Here is a 21,944-nt window from a genome sequence, read left to right as displayed (position 1 = left end):
CTTCTGCCAACAGTGAGAATTTTCATCTTGCTAAAATTCTCTTTCAGCCAAGTTTAGCTGTCCTGTTAGCAATCTATCAGCATAATTAACACCATCACTCACATTGCATAGGGAAGAGCAGCAAATCCAGGGGTTATCAGCACAAATCTGATAAAGCCTCAGAACATGCTTGGAAAATCTTTTAAAGAAGCAACTTAAGAAATCTGCACTGTAAGGCTGAGAGAACTTAGAAGTTCAGGAAGATGGGCAAGATGTTGGCATCCAAAACATTGGTCGGAACAGTTCAGAGCCATAACATGATCTCAGTTAAACAGAACACTCTGAGGACAACAGGATTATAACCTCCCACCACGTGTATTATTTATTTGGATGTCATTAAGATTTAAAGCAGAAGCACCATCACCAGTTCTGTGAAGACAAATTATTTTTTTTTTATAGAATGCTACAGGCAAGGTCTGGTTGCCCTTACATGGAAGAGGGCACTGAGTAACACCACTTCAGGCAGGTAAACCCTCAAAGATAATAAAATAAAATCAAGTCCTCAGCAAAGACAATGAAGGTTGGAACAGATAGTCAAAATGAAATAAATGTATTTATACACATGGTTTTCCTTCCTGGGTTTCACACTGCCAGCCTGAAGAAAATGGCTACAGATCAAATTCATGAAATATGAGTAACACACTGCAATACTTCTGTGCAATACATACCAAAACCCCACCAGAGCATTCCTAGAAATGTTACAATCCCACAGACTGGGCCCAAGAGCTTTATTTCAATAAGGATAGGGGTCAACATCTCTGAAAGAGAATAAGCAATGCAAATGGAACTCAGTTTTAGGGTGCTACAAAATAGGTAAAAATTGGTGAGATGACTGTCCTCTTCATCAGCTGGGTTGCAATCCATCTGTTTAGGGTATTTCCTATAGATAAGCAAGATACTGACACTGATTTACCCTGCTTTTTGGCCAGTGGAGGAATCCAGATAAATAATTTAGCTATACAATACCTCATAGAGAGCTATATTTTACAGCATATTCTGGCAATCTGCACATCCACAAGCTAATACAAAAATTTACTTTAACAGAAATAATTTGTTGCTTAGAGCCAAATACTAATTTCTTGCTTTTATCTCATTTCTTTTTCACAGTTTAGGGGCTTGCCATTGAAGTCGACAGCATTTTGCAATTAGAGACAACAAGAGTTTAAAAGCACACCTCACTGCATGGAGGTGGAAAGAAATCTTTTCCCAAGCATTTCAGAGGATTTAATTATTAGTTTCAAATACATTTTTGGAAAGGAACCTGCGAGTAAACAGAGATTTATGGCCACATAAATAAACAATGAGACAATTACAGGCTCTTTAGAGAGCCCAGATTAGTCACACAGGTCTAATGAAGCATCACTGAGCTATCACAGGGAGATGGCCTGATGTGTGTGATTAACAAAACAACATTCAGGAGCAGCTAACCAACAATGCTGGGCCTCCACAAAACCTGCATTTCCTTCCATATGCACAGTCATGGCTTTTGTTGCTTTCTTAGCAAATCACCAATCACTACATTCCACCCTGAAAGGGAGAATATTAAATAACACAATGTCATTTTTTGTATTTTTGCCATCTGAAGATCATGCTCTTGAAAATATCAAAGAGCTCTCATAAAATAAATTAAGAATATATTGCGGTATTGAGGTCTAACCAGGATGGATGTGACAGAATAAATGGAAAAAAAAATATGTAATATGCAGCAAGGAAATCTCTCAAGTGGCATTGGGCAGAGAAAGTCTTGTGTTCAGCAATAATTATGGTGGGTTTTTTTACAGTAAAAACTATAAGAAAATGTATATCCCTCAGGTAAGGCATATATTTAGCAAATATAATCTGCAGAAAGCAAATGGGATGGATGGGAAACATCTGACAGCTGAAAAAAAAAGGTGCATTTTTAAGATTAATAGGGTCAAACTCCATGTGTAATGACAATTTTTGGCATACACACAACAGGAGAACATCCTGTTAGTCATATTAAATACATTTTTTTGCTATCATGTTCTAAATACACTGACAAGTACTTGGAAAGTGGAATGAAGGGACCTCTTTAGTGTAATCCCTGGCATGGAATGATGGAATATAGGAAAGGATTGTTATTATTTCTATTGCATGCTGTAAATGAACCAGAGTGTACTGCATCTACAGTGCAAACTCGCAGCAAAAGCCTTCTTGTATTTTTCTTGGTGAGATATATTCTTTCCAAATGATATTCCACCTTCAACTCAATCTCCTTCATGGATAAATTTACTCAAAGGGCAGAATTCCTGATGGCTGGAATAATACCATTATTAAAATCAATACTTTTTGATGAATATTATGTCTGGAACATATTAAGGAGAGCTATAAAGTAGAGGAAGAAAAAAACCTGCTTATCATTTTCAGTAGTAACCCAACCAGAGCCCTTCATCTGTAACGAATTATGGAGCAATTCCCCTAAATCATCTCTATGAAGTCAGCTATGACACTGCCAATTTTAAAAAAAATTTGCTAGTTTTGAGCTACAAATTGATTTTTTATTGTGATAAATTAAAATCCAATGGCAGCCTACAAGATACTCAACATGAAGAAGCACACTTTTTTTTTTCTGAATATTTTTGTTCTTTTTTTATCACATCAGGCTGAAGCTGGGGCAGAGGTGACAGCAATAGACAATGGCAGAAGTTAAGAAAGGTCACTCTAGAGAGGTAAATAATCTTTCCAAAATACCCTTTTGGGAATTCCAAAATCATGGAAATGCAACAAAGGCAAAAAGCATTGTGAGGGACAGGGAGGGTCGTTTAAGGAAGACAAAGCAAATCCAAGATTATCCAGACTCTTCCCTGCTGCATAAAAGTCAACACCAAACTCCAAACTTTATAAACTTTTCAACAGTTTAGCATGGAAATTAGAAGATCAGTGTGAGTGAAATATAATCTTTTCCCAGCTCTTTACAGCTTCTTCCTATCCAAAAACCTGGGCTGAGCAACCGTGCAACCCCTAGTTTTGCCAGCTTTTGGGATTTTCCAGCAGGAATGGGAATGAGATGACAACTGTGGGCTGGCAAAGCAGAGACAGGCTGGATGAGAAAGACAAAGAATGAACGGGACAAGGGTGTGAAACTCTGGGACAAGGAGGGACCCAAGCTGGGAAAAAAGCCCAAGAGATGGTGGCTGTGAAAACCTGGCAGAGGATTTCATGCACCTCTGCTCCAAACCCTTGGCATGGGAAGCACGACTTTCCTCTTCTGACAACAACATGTAAAAACTGCTGTGGAAAGCTCCCCACATGCCTCTGTCACAGCCCTGCTGCAAGAAGGACAACTCAATAGTCCTGTCCATCACTCGGGCAGCTCAGGGGCAGACATCTGCAAGGTGGATTTAAGGGTTTCATTCTAAGCCTCAGTGGGTGAGTGACAGGTTTACTATAAGGATGATATAGTTATGTCAGATTTAAGAGTATGGGATGTCAGAGCTATGAAATGAAGGAGACTGTTCCCATGTCCCCACCTCACTTTCTGCAGACAGGAGAGTGTGCAGGATGCTGCAGGAGAGGCAGCTGGAATAAAGCACACCTTTGTTTCTAAAACACGTCCTCTTTTCCCTCTTTATTCTAGGCAAAAAATTCAAGTGTTTGAGAAACATTCAGACACAAGTGAAAAAGGAATAGACTTTCTCTTTCTTCTTTTTTTTATTTCCCCAATAAAAGGCTTTAATCTCAGGAAAACAACTTGGTGCAATTTGCACCAAGAGCCCTAATTCTGACATTTGCTATTTTCTGTAACCCCAGCAATGCCCTCTGAAACACAGATTTTGCATGATGCTTTACACAACACATCCCAAATGAGCTTTTCATTACTAACTACTCGTATTATGTATCAGTGAGCTCAATGACATTGATTTTCTAATAATATAAATTAACTGGCAAAGATAATTTCATCTATCATCAGTAGGGTTTTATTTCTGGCACCGTGTTAAATAGTTAATCTTCCAAAAGATTAAATCAAGACCTTTTTAAAATTCAAGGCAGAGCTTAAACTGCTGTAAAAATCCTCTTAATTATGATTAAAACAGTTTGTGTGTTGTTGCTTTATATCCAAGTAGTGTAATGTTTTGCTTAGGTTTCTTCTTTTAGAGCAATTTAAAAAATCAAACATGGTATTGCTGTGGCAGAAACTGTGTAAGGCATGAAAGTCTCTGCAACTTCCTCCACCAGATGCTACTGGGGAAGTTGCTGCTTCACAGAGACAACCTCAAATTTTCCAGTACCTTTTACCTCTCATTCCATAGAAAATGTAATTTTTCTACCACTGACAATACAGAAGCTACACTCTGCAAGTGATCTAAGGGATGATAACCCTCTATCAAATTTCTGAGATGCTTCATGTGTGTTTGCACCAGTGAGACTCCACTGCCCAGCCAGGATAAGCTTCTAAAGGAACCAGGGAAAAGATTCAGCTCTGTCCCGCCACACAATCGACTTTACTTACCCCTGTCTTTTCATCAAAGATTTTGATTCCCCCAAAGGAAACTGTTAAGAAGACTTTTTGTTTATGTTCTCCTTTCGATCGAGCCGCAGCAACAATTCCCTGCGCAAACAAAGAGCAGTTTTAGTTGGTTCCATCACTCTCCCACATGCCACAGACTTACTTGTGGACAATTCACCACTTTTCTAGGAAAACTTAAAGGTTTTCCAGGAATAGCCCCCTCCTTACTTCTGGCTTTCTCCTTTTTTTCAAGGTACCACATCTCTTTATGCTACCCAGAGAGCATTTCAAATGTGCTCCCACTACCAACCTCTGCACTAGCTAATCCTCCATGAAATTTGTTTTCATGGAAGCTGAAGGTCATTTCTAGCACACTTTTCCCAGCTATAAGCCGTTCTATTTATTTATTTTTTAAATAGGAAAAAAAACCCCAACAAGCAGCAGAGGACAGAAAATGCCAATGAATTTAGCTTACTTCACATTCATCTAGTACAAGCAAATTGAGATTTTTCTAGAAGAAAACTATTATGCTAAAAATCAAACTACACCTGCGCTGTGACAAATTGGTATTGTGGGTAATTTTTTTTTCAGGATCTCAGGCCTCTACTTTGTATGAGAACTTGCTGATACCATCTCATGCATTTTTCTCCCACAGCAGAATCAGAACAGTAACTTCTGTTTCCACCTTCCCAGGAGCCTGCCCTTACCAGTAACACTGAACTAAGATCAAATATAATCAGTTGTACTCCTAAATGATATGAAAATATTTAGACTTTATCTGGTTCTCTGCAATTCCAATATTTCAAGAACAACTAACTTAAGTTTTAAGACCTTCATTGCTGCCATTACAAGGATCTGATGTCAAAAGCCACCCCAAGACTTTATGGGTGGCCTCAAAATTCATGTTGTGGGACACTGGGTTTCCAGAGCCTGTAAATTAATGTTCTGCCCTCAAAAATGAATTTCTAACACTCCCTTCTTTTACCAGTTTCAGTCATTTCCCAGTACAGTTCAGATCAATCTTGCCACCTGCAAACAGGTATTAGGCACCTGGGAGATGCGGAAATATTAATCCATGGAGGAGAGATACAAAAAGGTTTGTGCAGCAGAACAGTGACAACTCTCCCCACAGTGCCAGGAGCTGTGAAATGATGAGAAGCACCCAGCACACATTTAGATCAGGCAGGAATATTGTGGCTGATGAGACACACCAACACAGCAACTTTTGGAGTGGATTAATTTCTGCCTGCCATAAAAGTGGTTTGTAAATTATCTCCCACATCTTGCTTTTAGGTTGTTGAACCACAAGCTGAGTGTCACCCCACGCTGTTTCCCTAATGAGTAACTAATTCCTCCTGGATGGATTGGAACCCTGTGAGCTGGTAGTGTACCACACATCATTTAGTGACTTCTCCTCCTGAAAAACCAGCAATGGAAAATCCATCAGCTCTCTAGGCTGGGGAGAAGGCTGGGAGGGAAATAAAAGGGAAAAAGCAGCTAGACCTGGTTTGCAACCCTGCAATGCAGAGGGGAGATGGGAAGTGAACAGCCAACAGTGCACTCCAGGAAAACACAACCTCTCCTTCCTTCCTTTCTTCCCAGTGACTCAAGCTCCTCCACATGTTCCAGGGTGAGGGACAGAATGACTCCTGCAGGAACTCTCATTCTCTGAGAGAGACTGGGCCACAGAGGGATGTCTTCAGCTCCAGAGAGGCCACCCTCCACACCACTGATACTTCATACTGTCTACACTCCAACCTTACACCCAAATCTGCCTTTGCCATGGCTTCATTTCATCCCCAAAACTCCAGGGACTCCTCTTTATGTTCTCATGCCCCATCCTCTCAGTGCACTGCCTGATTTTGCAACACATCAGCCCTTCCATTGCTGGTGCAAGACATTCTCCTCCCAGGAGGACACCAGCTCCCCCTAAATCTGGCTCCCTACACCCGTCACTCACAGGAGGTAACAGCCAGAGGCAGTGCTGTAGTTGATTAGAAATGTCATAGAAAATGCTCTGATATCCCATTTTCCTCCACAGTCATTTACTTCCCCTTTTGCATAATAAAATTATTCAATTTGCAGTGTGTTGTTTGTAATTTGTGGACAAATTGCAGTGGTGTCAATCACAGAGTAACTACAGAACTCAGAGATAATGTATTAAAATTAAACCAGGATAAGCAATACCAGGCAGGAGTTCATGCAAAATTGACTGATTTCAATACATAATTAACCAGACTAAGGCTCAGTGTCATGAAAGGAGAATGAGTGCAAGTTCAAGCTGAATTTTACTCCATTTGACTGTAACATTGGAAAGTTCCACTGCACCTTGAGCTTCATCATGGAGTCCTGGCATAACTTGTCCCCTCGGGCAGCAGAAACCTCATCGATCCCGATCAGCTTGGCCTTGTAGCGGACACCGTCACCTTTGAACCTCTTTATCAAAGTGGCTTCACTGCGATCCTGACCTGCAAACACAACACGGCCATGAGGATACTCACAGGAGGGCAAAGAGAAACAAGTGAAGGAACACAACCAAGTGCCTAACTCCGCACATTTCAGTGGAATTAGAAGGAAATGCTCACTTGATAAAACCTTTTGGCCTCGCTATCCCAAAGGAATTCGCAGTGGAACTGCTGCCTTACAAAATCTCCAGCACACAAATTAGGTTTTTACAGAAGTAAGAGATAAACCTGAATCACAGCTCATGGGTCTGAAAGTCTCAAGCTGCGTCAAGGGAAAGAGAGGTTGAATATTAGGAAAAAGTTTTTTACAGAAAGGGTGATAAAGTTCTGGGAGGTGGTGCAGTCACCATCCCTGGGTGTGTTTAACTAAGCCTGGATGTGGCATTGGATGCCAGGGTCTAGTTGAGCTGTTAGGGCATGGGTTGGACTCGGTGATCTTGAAGATCCTTCCAACCCAGTGATTCTGTGAATTCTGTGACAACTTGTGATCTGTATGAGTAGTTTTAATCCCAATACACAGGAGAATTCTAGGTTTTGCAGAAAAAACTCTAACAAAAACATGCTACTATTTCCTTATAAAATGACTCATCTAAGCAATATTTACACTATTAACGCTTGAAAGGTGGAAAACCAAATATCAAATTGTATTGTTTGTCTGCAGAGTACTGATGCTTTAGAACTCCTGGTTCTATTCTTTTTGCACATAAACATACACAGAAACAACGTAACTGGCAAAGGCTGCTCTTGCAGGATCACACTGAGAAGCTTAAAAAAAACTTAAAAAAGGCAAAAAAAAAGTTTCTTAATAAAAATGCTTGGTTCTCTCTTTTTTCTGCTATTTCATTTTCACTACAGTAGTAGTAATAGTAGTAGTAGTAGTAGTACTATTTAAACTGGTTTTTTTTACAGTAGTAGTAGTAGTATTTAAACTAATCAACTATTTTCATCTCAACCCATAAGTTCTCTCACTTTTACCCTTCACTTTTACCCCAATTCTCTTCCCCCCATCCTGCTGGGAGGGGAGTGAGTGTCTGCACGGTGCTTTGTTGTCAGCTGAAGTTAAGCCATGACACACACGTATCTAAATTACCTGAACCACATGACTATGACACCACAACAACCCACAAAAAAAAGACATCTTTGTCAGGAAAACTTTCCCCCCCTTCCCTGAGTATCTGCAGAACAGTTTTTACTGTGTCTCAGCTGGAAGAAAAAATGTTAGTTAGGGAATCAGTCTTCCTAAAATTGATTAAACATATATTTTGCAGCTGCCTGTGGAATTTTTTGCTAGGATCTCAAAAAAACCCAGGAGTGAGCTGTAAATAACTGCAACCAAACAAACAACAGCCAAAGCACAAAGAAGCAGGCAGAATGGTGAGATATTACACAATTTTCAGTTTCTTGGACCCAACAGATTTCTCAAACACGGACAGACATTGCTAAAATTTATACTGTTGCCACCTAAGGGCTCTGGTCAGATTCTCCCAGCTGACATAAAAGAATGAACCAGAAACCACAGTTTGATATAAAGGAGTCACAGGTCAGGAACTAGTCTTAGTCTACATTTGAGAATGGTGGCCCAGACTCCAGAGCTCATTCCTATTTAAAAGGTCAGATTAAAGCACTAAAAAAAATTATACCATTAATATAATAAATTGTATTTGTATATGAAGATTAATATAATATGACACTGTACACCTGTTTATTGAGAAGAAGTACAGAAGCTTTGGGGAAAAAATTCTGTTTTGCATTTCTATTAAAAGCACCTTCATTAGCAGTCAACACTTCGGCCAACTTTGCTAATTTACACACTTACCAAGCTGATCAACCAGTTAGGTTCTAAACCGTGGAATTAAGTCTTTACAATACCATTATGAGCATATATATGACCAACAAAGAGCACTTCCAGATGAAGATAATTCATTTGGTTCCCTTCCCCTCAGAGTAAAGCACAGGGAACTAATGATGGATTAAATGTATATTAAGAAAACAGAGCTATTTTAGGCATCTTGAGATCTGCAAGTATGTTTGAGCTCACAAATATTATTTCTTTCAATGAAAAACATCAGCTCAGAGCAATGTTTTAATGCCTCATTTGCAGCTTTTCAAAAATAAGGAGGCTCTGAAGTGCTGCTGTGACAGTTCAGCAGCCACACAAGTGTTTCCCTTGATTTCTTCTTACCCCTCAAAATAACTGAGCAGGGGTGAAACTTCATGCTCTGACATTATCTTGTATTTAAAAGAAAAAAAAAAAAAGCAAATGAGACACAAGTGATGAATCAGAAACTCTCAGCAGTGCTAGTATCATTCCCCAGGGAAATGTCAAGACAGATGTTGGCACCATCAGCTAGAAACCATTTCCCACTTTCAGCCTCTGGAGCGGGGCAGGAGGGAAAACATCTGGAGACACAACGAAGTACAACAATAACAGTGGACTTTTCCATATGTCTTTTATACTTGCAAAGACATCCTGTTGATTTGCAATAAACACGATCCAATTCCAACAGCTTCCTTACCCGAAATTTCCAACTTCACACCTTTGTGAGAGCCAAAGGCAGCTGTGAGCTGACAGCAGGAGCATGTCAAGTGTTCAAGAGTCTTTTCTGGTCCAAGTCGTGACTGTGACCCTGCATTCATCTGCTATTTTAACATTTATACTTATTTCAACCTCTGCTGTGTTTTACTGCACGTAACGAAATCCCTGCCATTAACAGCGCGCTCAAACACAACTTACGGCCGTGTCTGCTTCGGCACAAGTCCCATGTCAATTATGACCCAGATTAGGCAGGATGAAGTGCTTTTGGGATAAATCACTGGGAAAAATCATCAGCCTGAAAATGATGTAGATATTTGAAACCGCGGTGGAAGCTGCAAATTGCTGGAGACTACAAATTCATCCGTGAAACCCCAGAGCATATGTCCCGTGCAGAGCACGCAGAGTGCACACGCGCACTGCCCTGTATTGTGGGTCAGCCATCCGCAAGCCACCACTCCTCAGCACACACCCACGTCTTCCCTGATCTGTATTCACCCATACTCCCAAATTTTGGTGCTGGAAACTTATTGCTGCATCTGGGGTCACCATTTATTACCGTGGGTCTTCTGGGCAGTCTGGACTTGGTGAAGGGAAGGAGAGATCTTGACTCCATTTTAGAAAACTGGTTTATTATATTATGATATATATTATATTAAAAAAGACTACACTATAACTATACTACAAAGAACAGAGAGAAAGATTCATCAGAAGGCAAGACAGGAATAGAAAAGAATGAATAACAAAGTCCCGTGACTCCTAGAGAGTCGGAGAGCTGCTGCCTCCTCGATTGGCCACCAAGTAGAAACATCCCACACTGACCAATCGAGAAAGCATGTGCTGCATTCCACAGTAGCAGATAACAAATTGTTTACACTTGAAGCTGAGGCCTTCTCAGCTTCTCAGGAGAAGAAAATCCTAGCAAAGGGATTTTCACAAAATATCACAACCACAGAAACTCCCTACCTGCTTGGGAAATGAGCACGTGACACTGTCAGTGCAGCTGATTTTACGGCATCCATGAGGTGTGTGAGATTTATGGGAGGGTGATATTTCATTTGAACCTTGGACACTCTGGAAAGTAGATAGTCCAGACTGTCATAAACATCTCATCATTGAAACAAAAAAGGGCGGGTTTTTTTAATGACAGCTCTTGAACAAGGTTCTTTCTGTATTTGAAACTGCATAAATAAGAGCTGCCTGAATTGCGAGGCTGTAATTCTTCCCAGGCTTCAGAGGAGGGAGAGTGAGAATATTAAACCGCTAAACCAGAGGCTGCGTCCATGCCAGGAACACGCCCAGGGAAGTGAATCTTTCCTTCCATGTAACAAGCAGAGTCAAGCTTTGCTCCTTTGCAGCTTCTGCTTTCATCAGGGGAGCTCTGCCATCAAGTGTGTCTCTCCAGCCATCCCTGCCACCACACTGGATGGGTCCCAGCCTCTGGAAGGAAAATTATTCTGGATACAGGGATGCCCTTACTGCCAGAGCTGAGTTTTATTTCAATACTGTGAAGCCACATCTTGGGATTAGGTAACATTTCCATGGTTCAAAGAGGGACAGTCACCTCTGAAGGTTTTATGGAACACTGAGGCTTGAGATCATAAATCATTATTAGGCCATGATCTGCAGCAAAATTAAAGCCCATGTTTAATGACAGCCACTCCTGTCTCCACAACACATTTCCTGAAATCTTGTTTTAGGAATTCTTGACTAGAGAACAGCACCCATGCCAAATCACTCTGGGTAAGCAGCTGATGTCCACTGCAGCTGTTCACCTGCCCCCTGCACAGGGAGGAATCTCCCCAGAGTTGTTCTTCAGAAAACCAGTACCTTTACACCATTCTAAAATGATCCTAAATTAAATGTCTCTATCAAAACTATTCAAGATCAATGGGTGCTTTCCAACGGCTTGCTCTAAAATGCATTCATAGTCTGCTTTTCATAAAAAGAAGGATTTTCATAAGAAATAACCCAGGCATTTCTTCCCAACTCAACATGAGCAATTTACAATCCAAAATGGAACAAGGTTATCAAAATTAAAATCAGTTTGATTCTCATGCCAAAAAATTAGAAAAAATGCAGAAGCTAAAAACCCATTAAGAAGTCATACAAATTCAGTTTAAAAAAGTGATCACTTTTAATTAGAAAATGGGCTGATCTTGATACAGGGAAAGTTTTGTTTGCAGTGTATAGATTTATAATCCTCAGAGGCCCTTAAAATGTAAATGTAAGAGTAATTATTTCATTTTTATCCACTTTTGTGGATGTCACCACACACCCTGGAGCCATACATGTTCCAGCTGGACCCCCTGCTTCTTTGTGAGAAGGAAAACACGACCTTTGCTGCGGCGCTGAGATGTTGCACTTGGACCTTCACAGTCTTTTAAGAGAACAATAAATGCCCAGAGCTGGGTGATGCAATGTGCTCCCAAGCTCCTATCTGAAGTGGAGAGAGGCTGAGCAGCATGATCAGCACTAAGGTACTTAATCCATCTCACTAAAGCTACTGTAGAAGTCATAAACAAGGTTTGGAATGCAGTCAATCATTTTTATGCAAGGCACTATACCTTAATTAAACTGAGATTCCCTCAAGCAAGCTGGAGACAGCCCCAAACCCAAACTCCAAGTACTCAGCCCACGTGCCTCAAGACCAGTCAGTCCTAAGGGGTGACTGGCAAGCAGTCCAAGAGGGAGAGGAGTTATTGTGGAAGATCCAGGATGGAGCAGCCCGAGCTGAATTCCAGAGGTGCTCCCGGGGCTGTACCCAGCAGCAGGCACTGGGGCTCCTTGGGAAGCTGCACCATCCCCTGCCTTTGCCACCAAGAGGGAGAGATGTGTTTGTGTCAGGTTATGTGGCTCTGACACTGCTCTGAAGCCTGCAGCCCAAAGCAGGTTTGCTTCCCAGGCGCTGTGTATTTTAGCCAGTGTTTCCTCATTTATCCTCACTCGTGGTACAAGCCAAGGATTACACTTGATCTCAGCTCTCAGCCCCACAGAACACCAAGCTAACACTGTATTAATATGCTAAAGTTTAGAGCAAACGTTGTTCATCCTCCCAGGGGATCTGTAAGTGAGTGTATTTCATAAATAGAAAAATAAAACAAAGCAAAGCCCCGCTGCAGTGAGAATACTGTTGCTCTTTCTGTCCTGCCCACAACACACTCAGCATTCCTTGTAGCAGCCACTAATCTAAACCAATAACCCTGGAAATGGCTATATCCTTTATTTAAATGTGTGAAGCCCTCAGGGCATAATCTGAATTTCTTGATTTTACGACTGTAAAATATATAATGATATTATCACCAAAGTCAATAACATGCTCCCGGCAATCAATTCGCTGAAGAACGACACAGCGCTGTCTTTTCTTTTCTACTTCTTTTCTAACTAATAAACTGTCGAAGTTGTAGCCATTCAAATTATGCACACATTCAAATGATAAACCTGAAATAACACCTCCTCCTGTATCACAGGGCTGAAAAACAATCCCATACACACTTATAAACAGCCTACATCTTCCTGGGGCAATTAGCATTTTTATGGGTTTTTATGGCATCAATGCAGCGGAAAATACAAAACACTGTGGTGCAGAATGACCTCTAAGATGCCACACAGACTGAAGACTCCTAAATTAATTGCTAAGTGAAAGGTATTTCCCATTAGCTGTGCATATATATGCACCTAAACACATATATATATACATGCATAATCTTATCTATTTGCACATATACACACACATGATGCACAGGTTCATTTGGTGTCAATTATTCCAAGAAAACTCACAGCAATTTTAATCAACTACAGATCTCCCTAGAAAAATGTCTCTAAGTATATAAGCAGGTGTAAAAGAGAAAATACTCACATGCAATTAAATGTGCCTTTCAGTACAGCAGGAACTAAAAGGAATCATGAAGATAACTCTGATTACTCTCCTTGACAGCCCATTTTCCTCAGTGCCTTCACAGATCCTCAAGACCAAAATGATCCATCACACAATGGATGGATCATGACACCACAAACCCAGGAATTCGTTCTTCATAACCATAAAAAACTTCAGTGAAGAATGTTTATTTGGGGTTATAAAGCCAAGAACCCCCCACCCCAAGTTCTCAGATTCTCCTGGCATCTGTTAATCTAATTCTTGCAATTTTCTCCTAGAACTTAACTTAAGAGTTGCTGGGTCATTCCTCGCTGTCTTCAGAACCACAGCTGCCCAACCCTCTTGTGGGCATCCACAGATCTGCCACAAAAAAATAAAATCCTTTTCCTTTTTTAATATAACATCTTAGAAAATAAACCACATTGTACCTAGCAGTCTGTGTGCTCAAAATTTAACTTCTGGTGTCAGCACTAGCATTCTTTTCCTCTACCAATATTTCTCAAATGAGCTTCTTGCAATTAGGCATTTTAAACTTTTTTTTTTCTTTAAAAAGGACAGATACTTGAGAGTTTAATTTCAAGATCAATACTTTATCTCAAGTGACCAGAGCACAGTCGAAGCACGATTTGCTCATGACATCAAGCACTGCTGTCTTTTAAATGAAGACATACTTTGGATTTCACACTTTATTTCAGTGATAAAGGCTAATCCCTAGCAGCTGAAAAAACTTACTGATGGAGTGAGATACAACCTGTTTATGGGGACACCACCCTAAAAAGCATGTTAAAATTTTGTGAGGAATAAGCACATCTTTCTATGAGGGTGCCTGTACAAAAGCTTGGTTACAGTATATGGGCACAACCTGAGTGCAAACTTCTCCTTTCATCAATTGATAGGAAATCTAAAAAAGTCTGCAAGGTGTTGTACTGGGGAGCTTTTAATGCCCTGTTTTGACAGCAACACAATTTGTCCTGAACTAAAAGATTGAGAATACTTCCACAGAAAATGATAAACCACGTAAAAAGGGGACAGAGAAACCACTCCGAAGGCTCAATGAACTTCTATTATGGTTTAATTCAAAAACATTACCTCCAATTTTAAGCACAGATAAAGGCTCTCCAGGAAAACTCAACCATCATTCAGGCTATCATCTCAGCAGTACTCCCCAATTGTTCAGCGCTGCTGTTCACAAAACCTCAAACTGAGAGATTTTATGGCTTCTGGCATTATTAGCCTGAGAATTACTGTACTCAAAGGCACCTACACAGCCCCACTCCCAGAACCAAGTGTCCTCCGCAAGGAAATAAGATGTTCCCATATTATTTGCTGTCCTTGATCAGCTTTATAAGCAGAGATGTTGTTTGTCAAGTGACAGTGACTGCACTTGTCAAGTTTTTATCATAGCACTTAATCCAAGATGAACACGATGCACATTTTTCCATCTCCCAAGCAAAACGGCTGCATGGACTGGATTAAATTATCTACTTATACTACAGTGAAGTCCATGTGAGTATGTCAAGGGAAGGATTCTGCTATTTATAGGGGAGGCCTCAGTATAAAACAATGTTTGATTAAAACTTGGGACAAATCTCGGTGATGGAGAGTCTGGGCTGAGCACCTGGGAGAAGGCAGTGATTGAGCACCCAGGCTCCACGGGCAGATGACAAAGCACTCATTTTCCTTTTAGCCAGAAGGCTCACTGATCAATTTTATTTTCTTAGATGGTTTTTGAGATGACAGAATATGGGCACATCTTCAGACACAGAAATGACCAAAAGCTGAATGTAATTAAACTTCCTTTCAGCCTCTGTACCATGCAAGTCTTCATAAATCTTTGAAAGTCATTTTCGAAAGGAGCCTTTTGCAGGCTGTGTGTAGAAGCAGCTGAAATTCCAAATTCTACATTGATTTAAAGTGAAATGAGACCCTGCAATAAAACTTCATTTTGGGGTACTAACCTTGTCCAGCAAGCCCCAGGGAGTGACCAGAAGTGAAAAAACAGGGAACTTGGCAGTCCATTTTCTGCTGTTAGAGAATTAAAATGATGTTTTCTGGACAACCAGAGGGGAAGGGCAAAGACAGGTATGTATGGACTCTCCTCTTAGGAAACAGAAGATAGTTTAGCAATCTTTGTTCACCTGATGTTTCAAAGCTTGGGTAAATGTTTAAATCAAACAGACATCAAAATGTCAGGTACATAAAGCCCTTGGGAAAACAGGGTCATCAGCTGTTTCATTCCTCACCCGCTTGCCTGGGAGTCAGTAGTTGTTTCTGAGCGAAAACCAGCTAAGAAAAGGTAACTGATGTTACAGTGATCCTTAATTTGCATTAATATGTGCACTGCATTTGGATGGGGCATTGTAAAAGCCCAAGCACTCTGCAAACCAAAGGACCTGTTACAGCTGTACTCACACAAACAAGCAAAACAGTCCCAGTGGGGCACTCAGCAGATACCATCTGCTGCCAAAAATCTCTGTACACGACTTCCAAAGCAGCAAGGAGAGCCCAGTCCACAGGGGCTGCTAAATAAGCCCAGAATGTGTCATTTCCCAACCAAACCTGAACTTGTTGGGGCAGAGGAAAGTCAGATAAAATTGCCTTTCCTTCCAAGCTCCACCACAGCACTGAGAATCACCTTAAAGCAGACCAAAAAATCAGCCAACACAAGGAATAGTGATCATTCACAGAGAAGCATCTAATTAATTATTTTGGTGTGCGAACTTGCAACAAGATCCACAGAGCTGCTGGATCTCCCTGATTCTCTTTAATCCTACAAGAACTGTAAGAGCTCAGAACTCATGAAAAAAATAATCAAGCTGCTTTTATGTGTCTCCCTATATCTGGCTTTAAGCATGCAGTTGTCAAGAACAATTTTAATGAGACTTCCACTAATCCAGGACACAGACACGCACACGTTTACATGCATGTGGCACCCCAAAGTCATGTGAGACACACAAATTCACAATTTATACTTCAAAGCCTACAAAATATATTCTGTTGATGAGCCTACCAAAAAATTTAGTTTCTGGTATGTATAAAGAAAGAGAAAGAGAGGAGAATCAGTCCACTTCATACAAATACCAGTTTCCTGTGCTGCCCTATGATAAATGTTAATTCCCCAGGACTATAAAAAGAGCAAGTTAAGAAAAGGTTATGCTCTGCTGATTAACATTCCCAAATTTCTCACACGTTCAATAAGAGAAAAAAATCTTTCCATTCAAGATAACTAATTACAGCCACTAAAGTCCCCAAAGACAAGAGCAATAGCCTGTAACAGCTAAAGCAGGAGGACAAAGCCATTCATTGATTTACACTTCACCCTCTCCTGTCACCACTGTGGTCCCCCCTGCACCAGTGCTGAGTGCAGGCACAGAAATGAGGCTTTGCACCACACTGGATGGTGCCAGGGCCACCTCTCCCCTCCCAGCCATCCCCTCTGTCAATGCAGGACTTCATTCTGCTGAAGGCTGCTGTCAGTGCTCTGCAGAACATGCATCACACCAGGCTGGGAACATCTGCAAAATGCACAGTCTGGGGGCTGTGCCTGTGTTCCTTCACTGATTTCCTTTGATGCCTCAGGTTTTAGCTTCTATATTTTTCAGATTCTGTGCTGCTTTAGTGTGTACTTCTGAGCTTCATGTTAGGGCATGGTAAGCTCTCTTCACAGAGTAGGGAGACAAAACAATTCCTGCTCTAGCTGGGCACCAAGGACAAATGATCCAAATCTCAGGCCCAAGAGCACAAACAGCGCGGGCTGAAGAGAGAAAAACAAGAAGTGTTGGACAATTAATTCCAATATGCACATGAACCAAAACTTATAAAAGTGAGAGACCTTGTGACCAGTCATCCATTTTGTCACCATTTTGGTTCATCTTGGGTGCAGCCCTGGCTGGGCTCTTGTGCTGCCCGAGGGGGATCCATTGAGGGCTTTTAATAAATCCCTGCTTTATTCTTAAACTGTGTCTAGTCTCTGTTCTAGGCCAGCCTTCACAGGGCATCACCTTCCCCAGCACAAATAAAGTCTCACCTAAATCACAGAACTTGGTCTTCAGGGAGAGAAGGTGAAGGTCACTCTTGAAGCATTAAAGCTCCCCAGCCCCACCTCCCTCATCACTTAAACCCCAGAACCACTTCAGACCCCATGAGCAAAGACTCCAGCAGAAAATGCCAGCGCAACTGCAGAACAATCCTCATCTTTCTTCCAATGGAATTAGTGGCCCTGGGAAACACATCTGGATTAGTAGTTCTGATAATATTGGTGTAAAACACATCTCTGGAATATGCAAACCTGTAAGTTTCTGCCTTAAAAAGCTGGTTCCAAGGGCATGGCACTACAGGCAACATGTGGCCTCAAAAGTGAACGATACACCCACCCTACAACACCTAGTCTCATGGAGAACTAGGAAAAGAATGAAAGTGTCATGCTAAAAAAAAATCCCACAGTAAATAGGTGTCTAGAAATGATCTTAAGATCACATTAACTCAGTAAGAAAAGCAGCTGCTACTTATTTTCTGTAGTCAAATGGAAATACCAGTATTCACCACATGGCAGTCAACAAAAAAAACAAACCACTCTTTCCCTGCTGAAATTGTTCACATTTTGTTATCCAATGTTTCAGGAAGAAAATTATTTTCATTTTGGCTTCCCACTGCCTCTGCAACATCAGAGAATGTCTCTCCCTGCTGGAAAAACAATAGGAGGCAAAGAGGAAAGCAGCTTTTTTCCTGAGACTTTGGGCTAAAAAACGCCATCAATTTCAAAATTACAACAGTGGCAAAGTGCTTCTTTCAATCTGGTCCTTTCATTTTTGCCTCCTGCTGCCATTCCTATTGTCAAAGTGGCAGCAGGAGGCAGGAAAGAAAAGACTACTGCTGGCAGCCACCCTTGGGCAAACTGCTGACAAGAAGTAAAACACCCCTGTGCCAGAGAGGATTCCAGAGGTAGGAAATTGGGGTTTGCACATCTCTGGTGTGTGCAAATCCACAGAGTATCAGCACATCAGGACAACTCCTCTGCTCCTGGAACTGAGCAGGCATCAAGGAGCCAAAGTGCTTGGGCTGGAGCTGAGGAAGCTGAGAGTGAATTGTTGGGAAAGTAAGGAAATATGATAAAAACAAACCAGCAAACCCCACCAGCTAACTCTGTGTCAAGTAAGAGCAAAGGAAACTTTCCCCAGCTGGGAAATCTTGGAGACTTCTTCAGCTATTGAGTAGATGGTTTGAGTTGTAAGGGCACAAGAACCCAAGTGACCACGTCTGAATCTAAAAAGCCTACTGGTAAGTGAGAAGAAGCAGGACAAAATACCTATCTTGAGTGTAGAAATCTTTACAAATTTTAACACAATTGCTGAGCTACCAGTGTTTCAGAGCTGGTCACTTGGAGAGCAACCAGAAAAGAAATCACTACCAACCCTCCTCCAAACACTGCAAGCCAGAGAGAAGCTCCTAAAGCAGTGACTGTGACCAACCCAAGTAATCACCTGTCTCTTGCCCTTGGGTGAGGCTTCCAAAGAATCCAAATTCAGCTGCAAATCAGTGTCCAGCAAACAGGATTCCCTTTCAAAAGGATGCCTTCATTCCCTGAAAGGAGGAGCTCCATCCCCAGCTGAGCAGCACCTGAAGGGGTCTCTGCTTGCGGCCCACAATGCTGAGCTTGGCAGCTGGGCACTGCAAGGATGACTGAACTGCATCCTTTTTGGAAGAAATATGGGTGCTAAAGGGACACTTTAACCTAATTCTAGGAAGTTTTAAGCAGCTGGAGCACATCAAGATAGAGGATAGGAGCTGTGCCTCAGCCTGGCCCTGCTTCAGGCTTGGAAGGGAATTGCCAATATTATACACATGCTTTTACTACCTTTGTGCTAACAAGGGTTCATTACAAGGGAGCAAAACATTCCCCTGAAGACCTTGAGGGAAAAGTCTGAACAAAGTCGACTTCATCCGCAGAAATTCTTTGAAAACAGAGAAAACACCGGAAGCGAATAAAGGGGCAACTAAAATGGAATATGCTATTATTTTTCATTGCATGGATGTTATAAAAGAAGGGTTATCTTTGCTGAAACTGAGCCATGAAAAAGGTACTTTTCCCCCATTAAAAATAAAAAGCATGATACTTTACAAATAAAATCACTATTATTACTCGTGCTAGAACTGAACAACAAAAACTTATGAAGCTTGAGAACTCTATTCTGTGCAATAAGCACCTAAAATGTTTCATCACCTGTGCTTGCTAAAATAATAAAGGAAGATAATTTTTTTACAAGAATCCATATAAACCTAAACTGAGAAGACTTTTTCCCAAGGTCAGAGTTCTCTGTTAACTTAACCTACAGAAAATCCTTGTCATATTAACTGAAAGGACATGCAGATAAAATCAGTCTGCTGAAATCAACACTTGGCATAAGGAGCAGCTGCAGGGGGAAAAGTAGGTTCTGTTTACACCATCAAAATATTACCAGATTTTTAAAACATTATTATTCCTCTTGCAGTTGTGCTTATCTTCTGAAAAGACCTGTCTATTTGGCGTAACACTCTCATTATTTGGCTGCTGATACCATCAAGATTTGCTGGCTATTTCTACCTCTAACAGGTTTTTCGAGACCACACTGAAAACACTGATCAAATGATGCAGGAATCCTTCTCTGGACTGCACCCCAAGGCCTCCTCAATAACTTGCCTATAACTTCCTCATTTACAAACAAAATTGACTGTGTCTAATCTCCGTGCAAAAAACCCAACAATCTAATAATTTAATGTCTGTATGCAGCTTAGAATATTATAAGATCGGGCATTGCTGTGCCAGGTTAGTCTGCTATTAGCTGGGGGATTCTCAAGCATCTGTCATGCAAAGTAGGTCAATTTCTAGCCATATAATTCTGATTATGTCAAAATATTTATTCATGAGTTTTCTAATTCAACGTACTTCAAATAAGTCATATTTATGTGAAGGGAAAAAAAAACCAACAACCCACATCTAAATTATGGTTGTTAACAACTGGGTTATCACAGCTTCAAACATTCTGCTAATCCAGAGACGTGGAGAATGTTCTTTCCTTGCCATGTACTATGCAGTAACAGAATTGTTTTCATTTCCTATTTGCTGTTATTTTTAGTCTGGTTTCTCAAGGAAACAAAAGGAACACAGCCAGACACTCCCTGGGTGTTATGTGGGAATGTGCAGAGCAATGCAAACCCCCATCCTCCCTTCTCGTGCCTGGATTAACACGTGAAGCTTCGGGCCAATTTCAGTCAAGTCTCATCTATATTATGATTTTTGCACTTTACCAGGCAGGGGGAAATAGATGGTGCAATGGAAGAGAACCATGCTATGGATGGATTTGCTGAGGAGAGGCCTCACTTGAGCCTTGTCTTTCGTTAGAGCTTAGATCAACATGAAAACCAAAGAAACCAGGCTTCCCTGGTCCCTCAGTGCACGAGAGGTTTTCCATCAAAATCAGGAGATTACTAGGAGAAAAAGGGGATGGATTTACCATGGATGTCATTTTCCACATGCTCCACAAGATCTAACTCCTCCCAGGGAGAGACTGGGAATGACTCCGAGCTGCAAGTAACACTCCTGCAGTACCAGGGAGATGGAAAAGTTCAAAGATTCATGGAACCAACCCATCTGCCATCTTCCACTATCCCAGGTAGCTCCAAGCCCTGTCCAACCTGACCTTGAACATTTCTAGGGATGGGACAGCTGCAGCTTCCCTGGGAATCACCTCATGACCCTGCTGAGCCCACCTCTGACCAGCTGGTCACATAAATTCAAGAGCAAGTAACAACTCTAAGGTTTTCAGTGCTGCTGCAACCAAAGAAAAGGTCTTCAGGATCTCCATTTCCTTCACTGCACTCACCTTGCTGCAGCATTCAGATTACCTGTGGATTTCTCTTGCTTTTACCAGTCTTTGCTTTTATCACCACCCACATGTCAGATTCCACACTGTACCCACCATATCCCTATTAAATATCCTAAAAAAGGCTTGGCAGAAGCCAAATCTTTTAACTTTCATCCCCATCTAAATGCTGCCTAAGCCTACACTTCATTTTTTAATACACTGACAGAAGGCACAATGGAAATTACATAGCACCATCATTCCTGAGGCAAAAAATGATGAGCCTAATTGTTGTCTTTCCTGTGTTTTCTTTCCTGCCATTCCAGCACCACACTGGAAAGTGAAAATAAAGAGACAGCACTCAGCAGTGCCCACAATGAGGTGCAGAGGACACAGAGGCCATGTGCAGACTCTCCTCAGTCACCTGCAACAGCTAATGTGCATCTGTCTCTAAGATTCTTTACTTCCAGGACAGAATGGAAGGAATGGCTTTACATTTCATCAGTTTAGATGCTTTCCCTGAACAACAGAGAGAGTTTAAACCTTTTGGTGGTCACCTCTGTGCGTGACCAAACCATCAGGTCGCCTTGCCACACCTGAGCTGGAAAGGCTGCACCTGAAAAAATCATGAGAGGATGAAATTCACCAACCATGCAGCTCCTTCTGTAAGATTTTAAATAAAAATATGTGTTTCTGGGGGCCATTTTAAGAAGCTACGCACTGC

General features: G+C 41.3%; 1 protein-coding gene across 26 annotated transcripts in view; it reads right to left on the bottom strand.

Annotated features, from left to right (window-relative positions):
* DAB1 (DAB adaptor protein 1) overlaps positions 1 to 21,944 on the bottom strand; it is a 414,543-nt gene that overhangs the window by 50,684 nt on the left and 341,915 nt on the right. For all 26 annotated transcript variants that reach the window (XR_005257831.1, XM_038144728.1, XM_038144725.1 and 23 more), the window contains 2 exons: positions 6,836 to 6,975; positions 4,511 to 4,609 (listed from right to left, as the gene is read on the bottom strand). Coding sequence is in view for 25 of the 26 variants with exons in the window: in XM_038144728.1 (XP_038000656.1) it covers positions 4,511 to 4,609; positions 6,836 to 6,975 (239 nt within the window). In the remaining variant the exon portion in view is untranslated. The remainder of the gene's footprint in view (positions 1 to 4,510; positions 4,610 to 6,835; positions 6,976 to 21,944) is intronic.

This window comes from Motacilla alba, chromosome 8 (assembly GCF_015832195.1).
Source record: "Motacilla alba alba isolate MOTALB_02 chromosome 8, Motacilla_alba_V1.0_pri, whole genome shotgun sequence".
Classification (NCBI taxonomy): Eukaryota; Metazoa; Chordata; class Aves; order Passeriformes; family Motacillidae; genus Motacilla; species Motacilla alba.
Note: the sequence above shows the minus strand (reverse complement) of the source record. Positions and strands in the feature narration are given on the sequence as shown.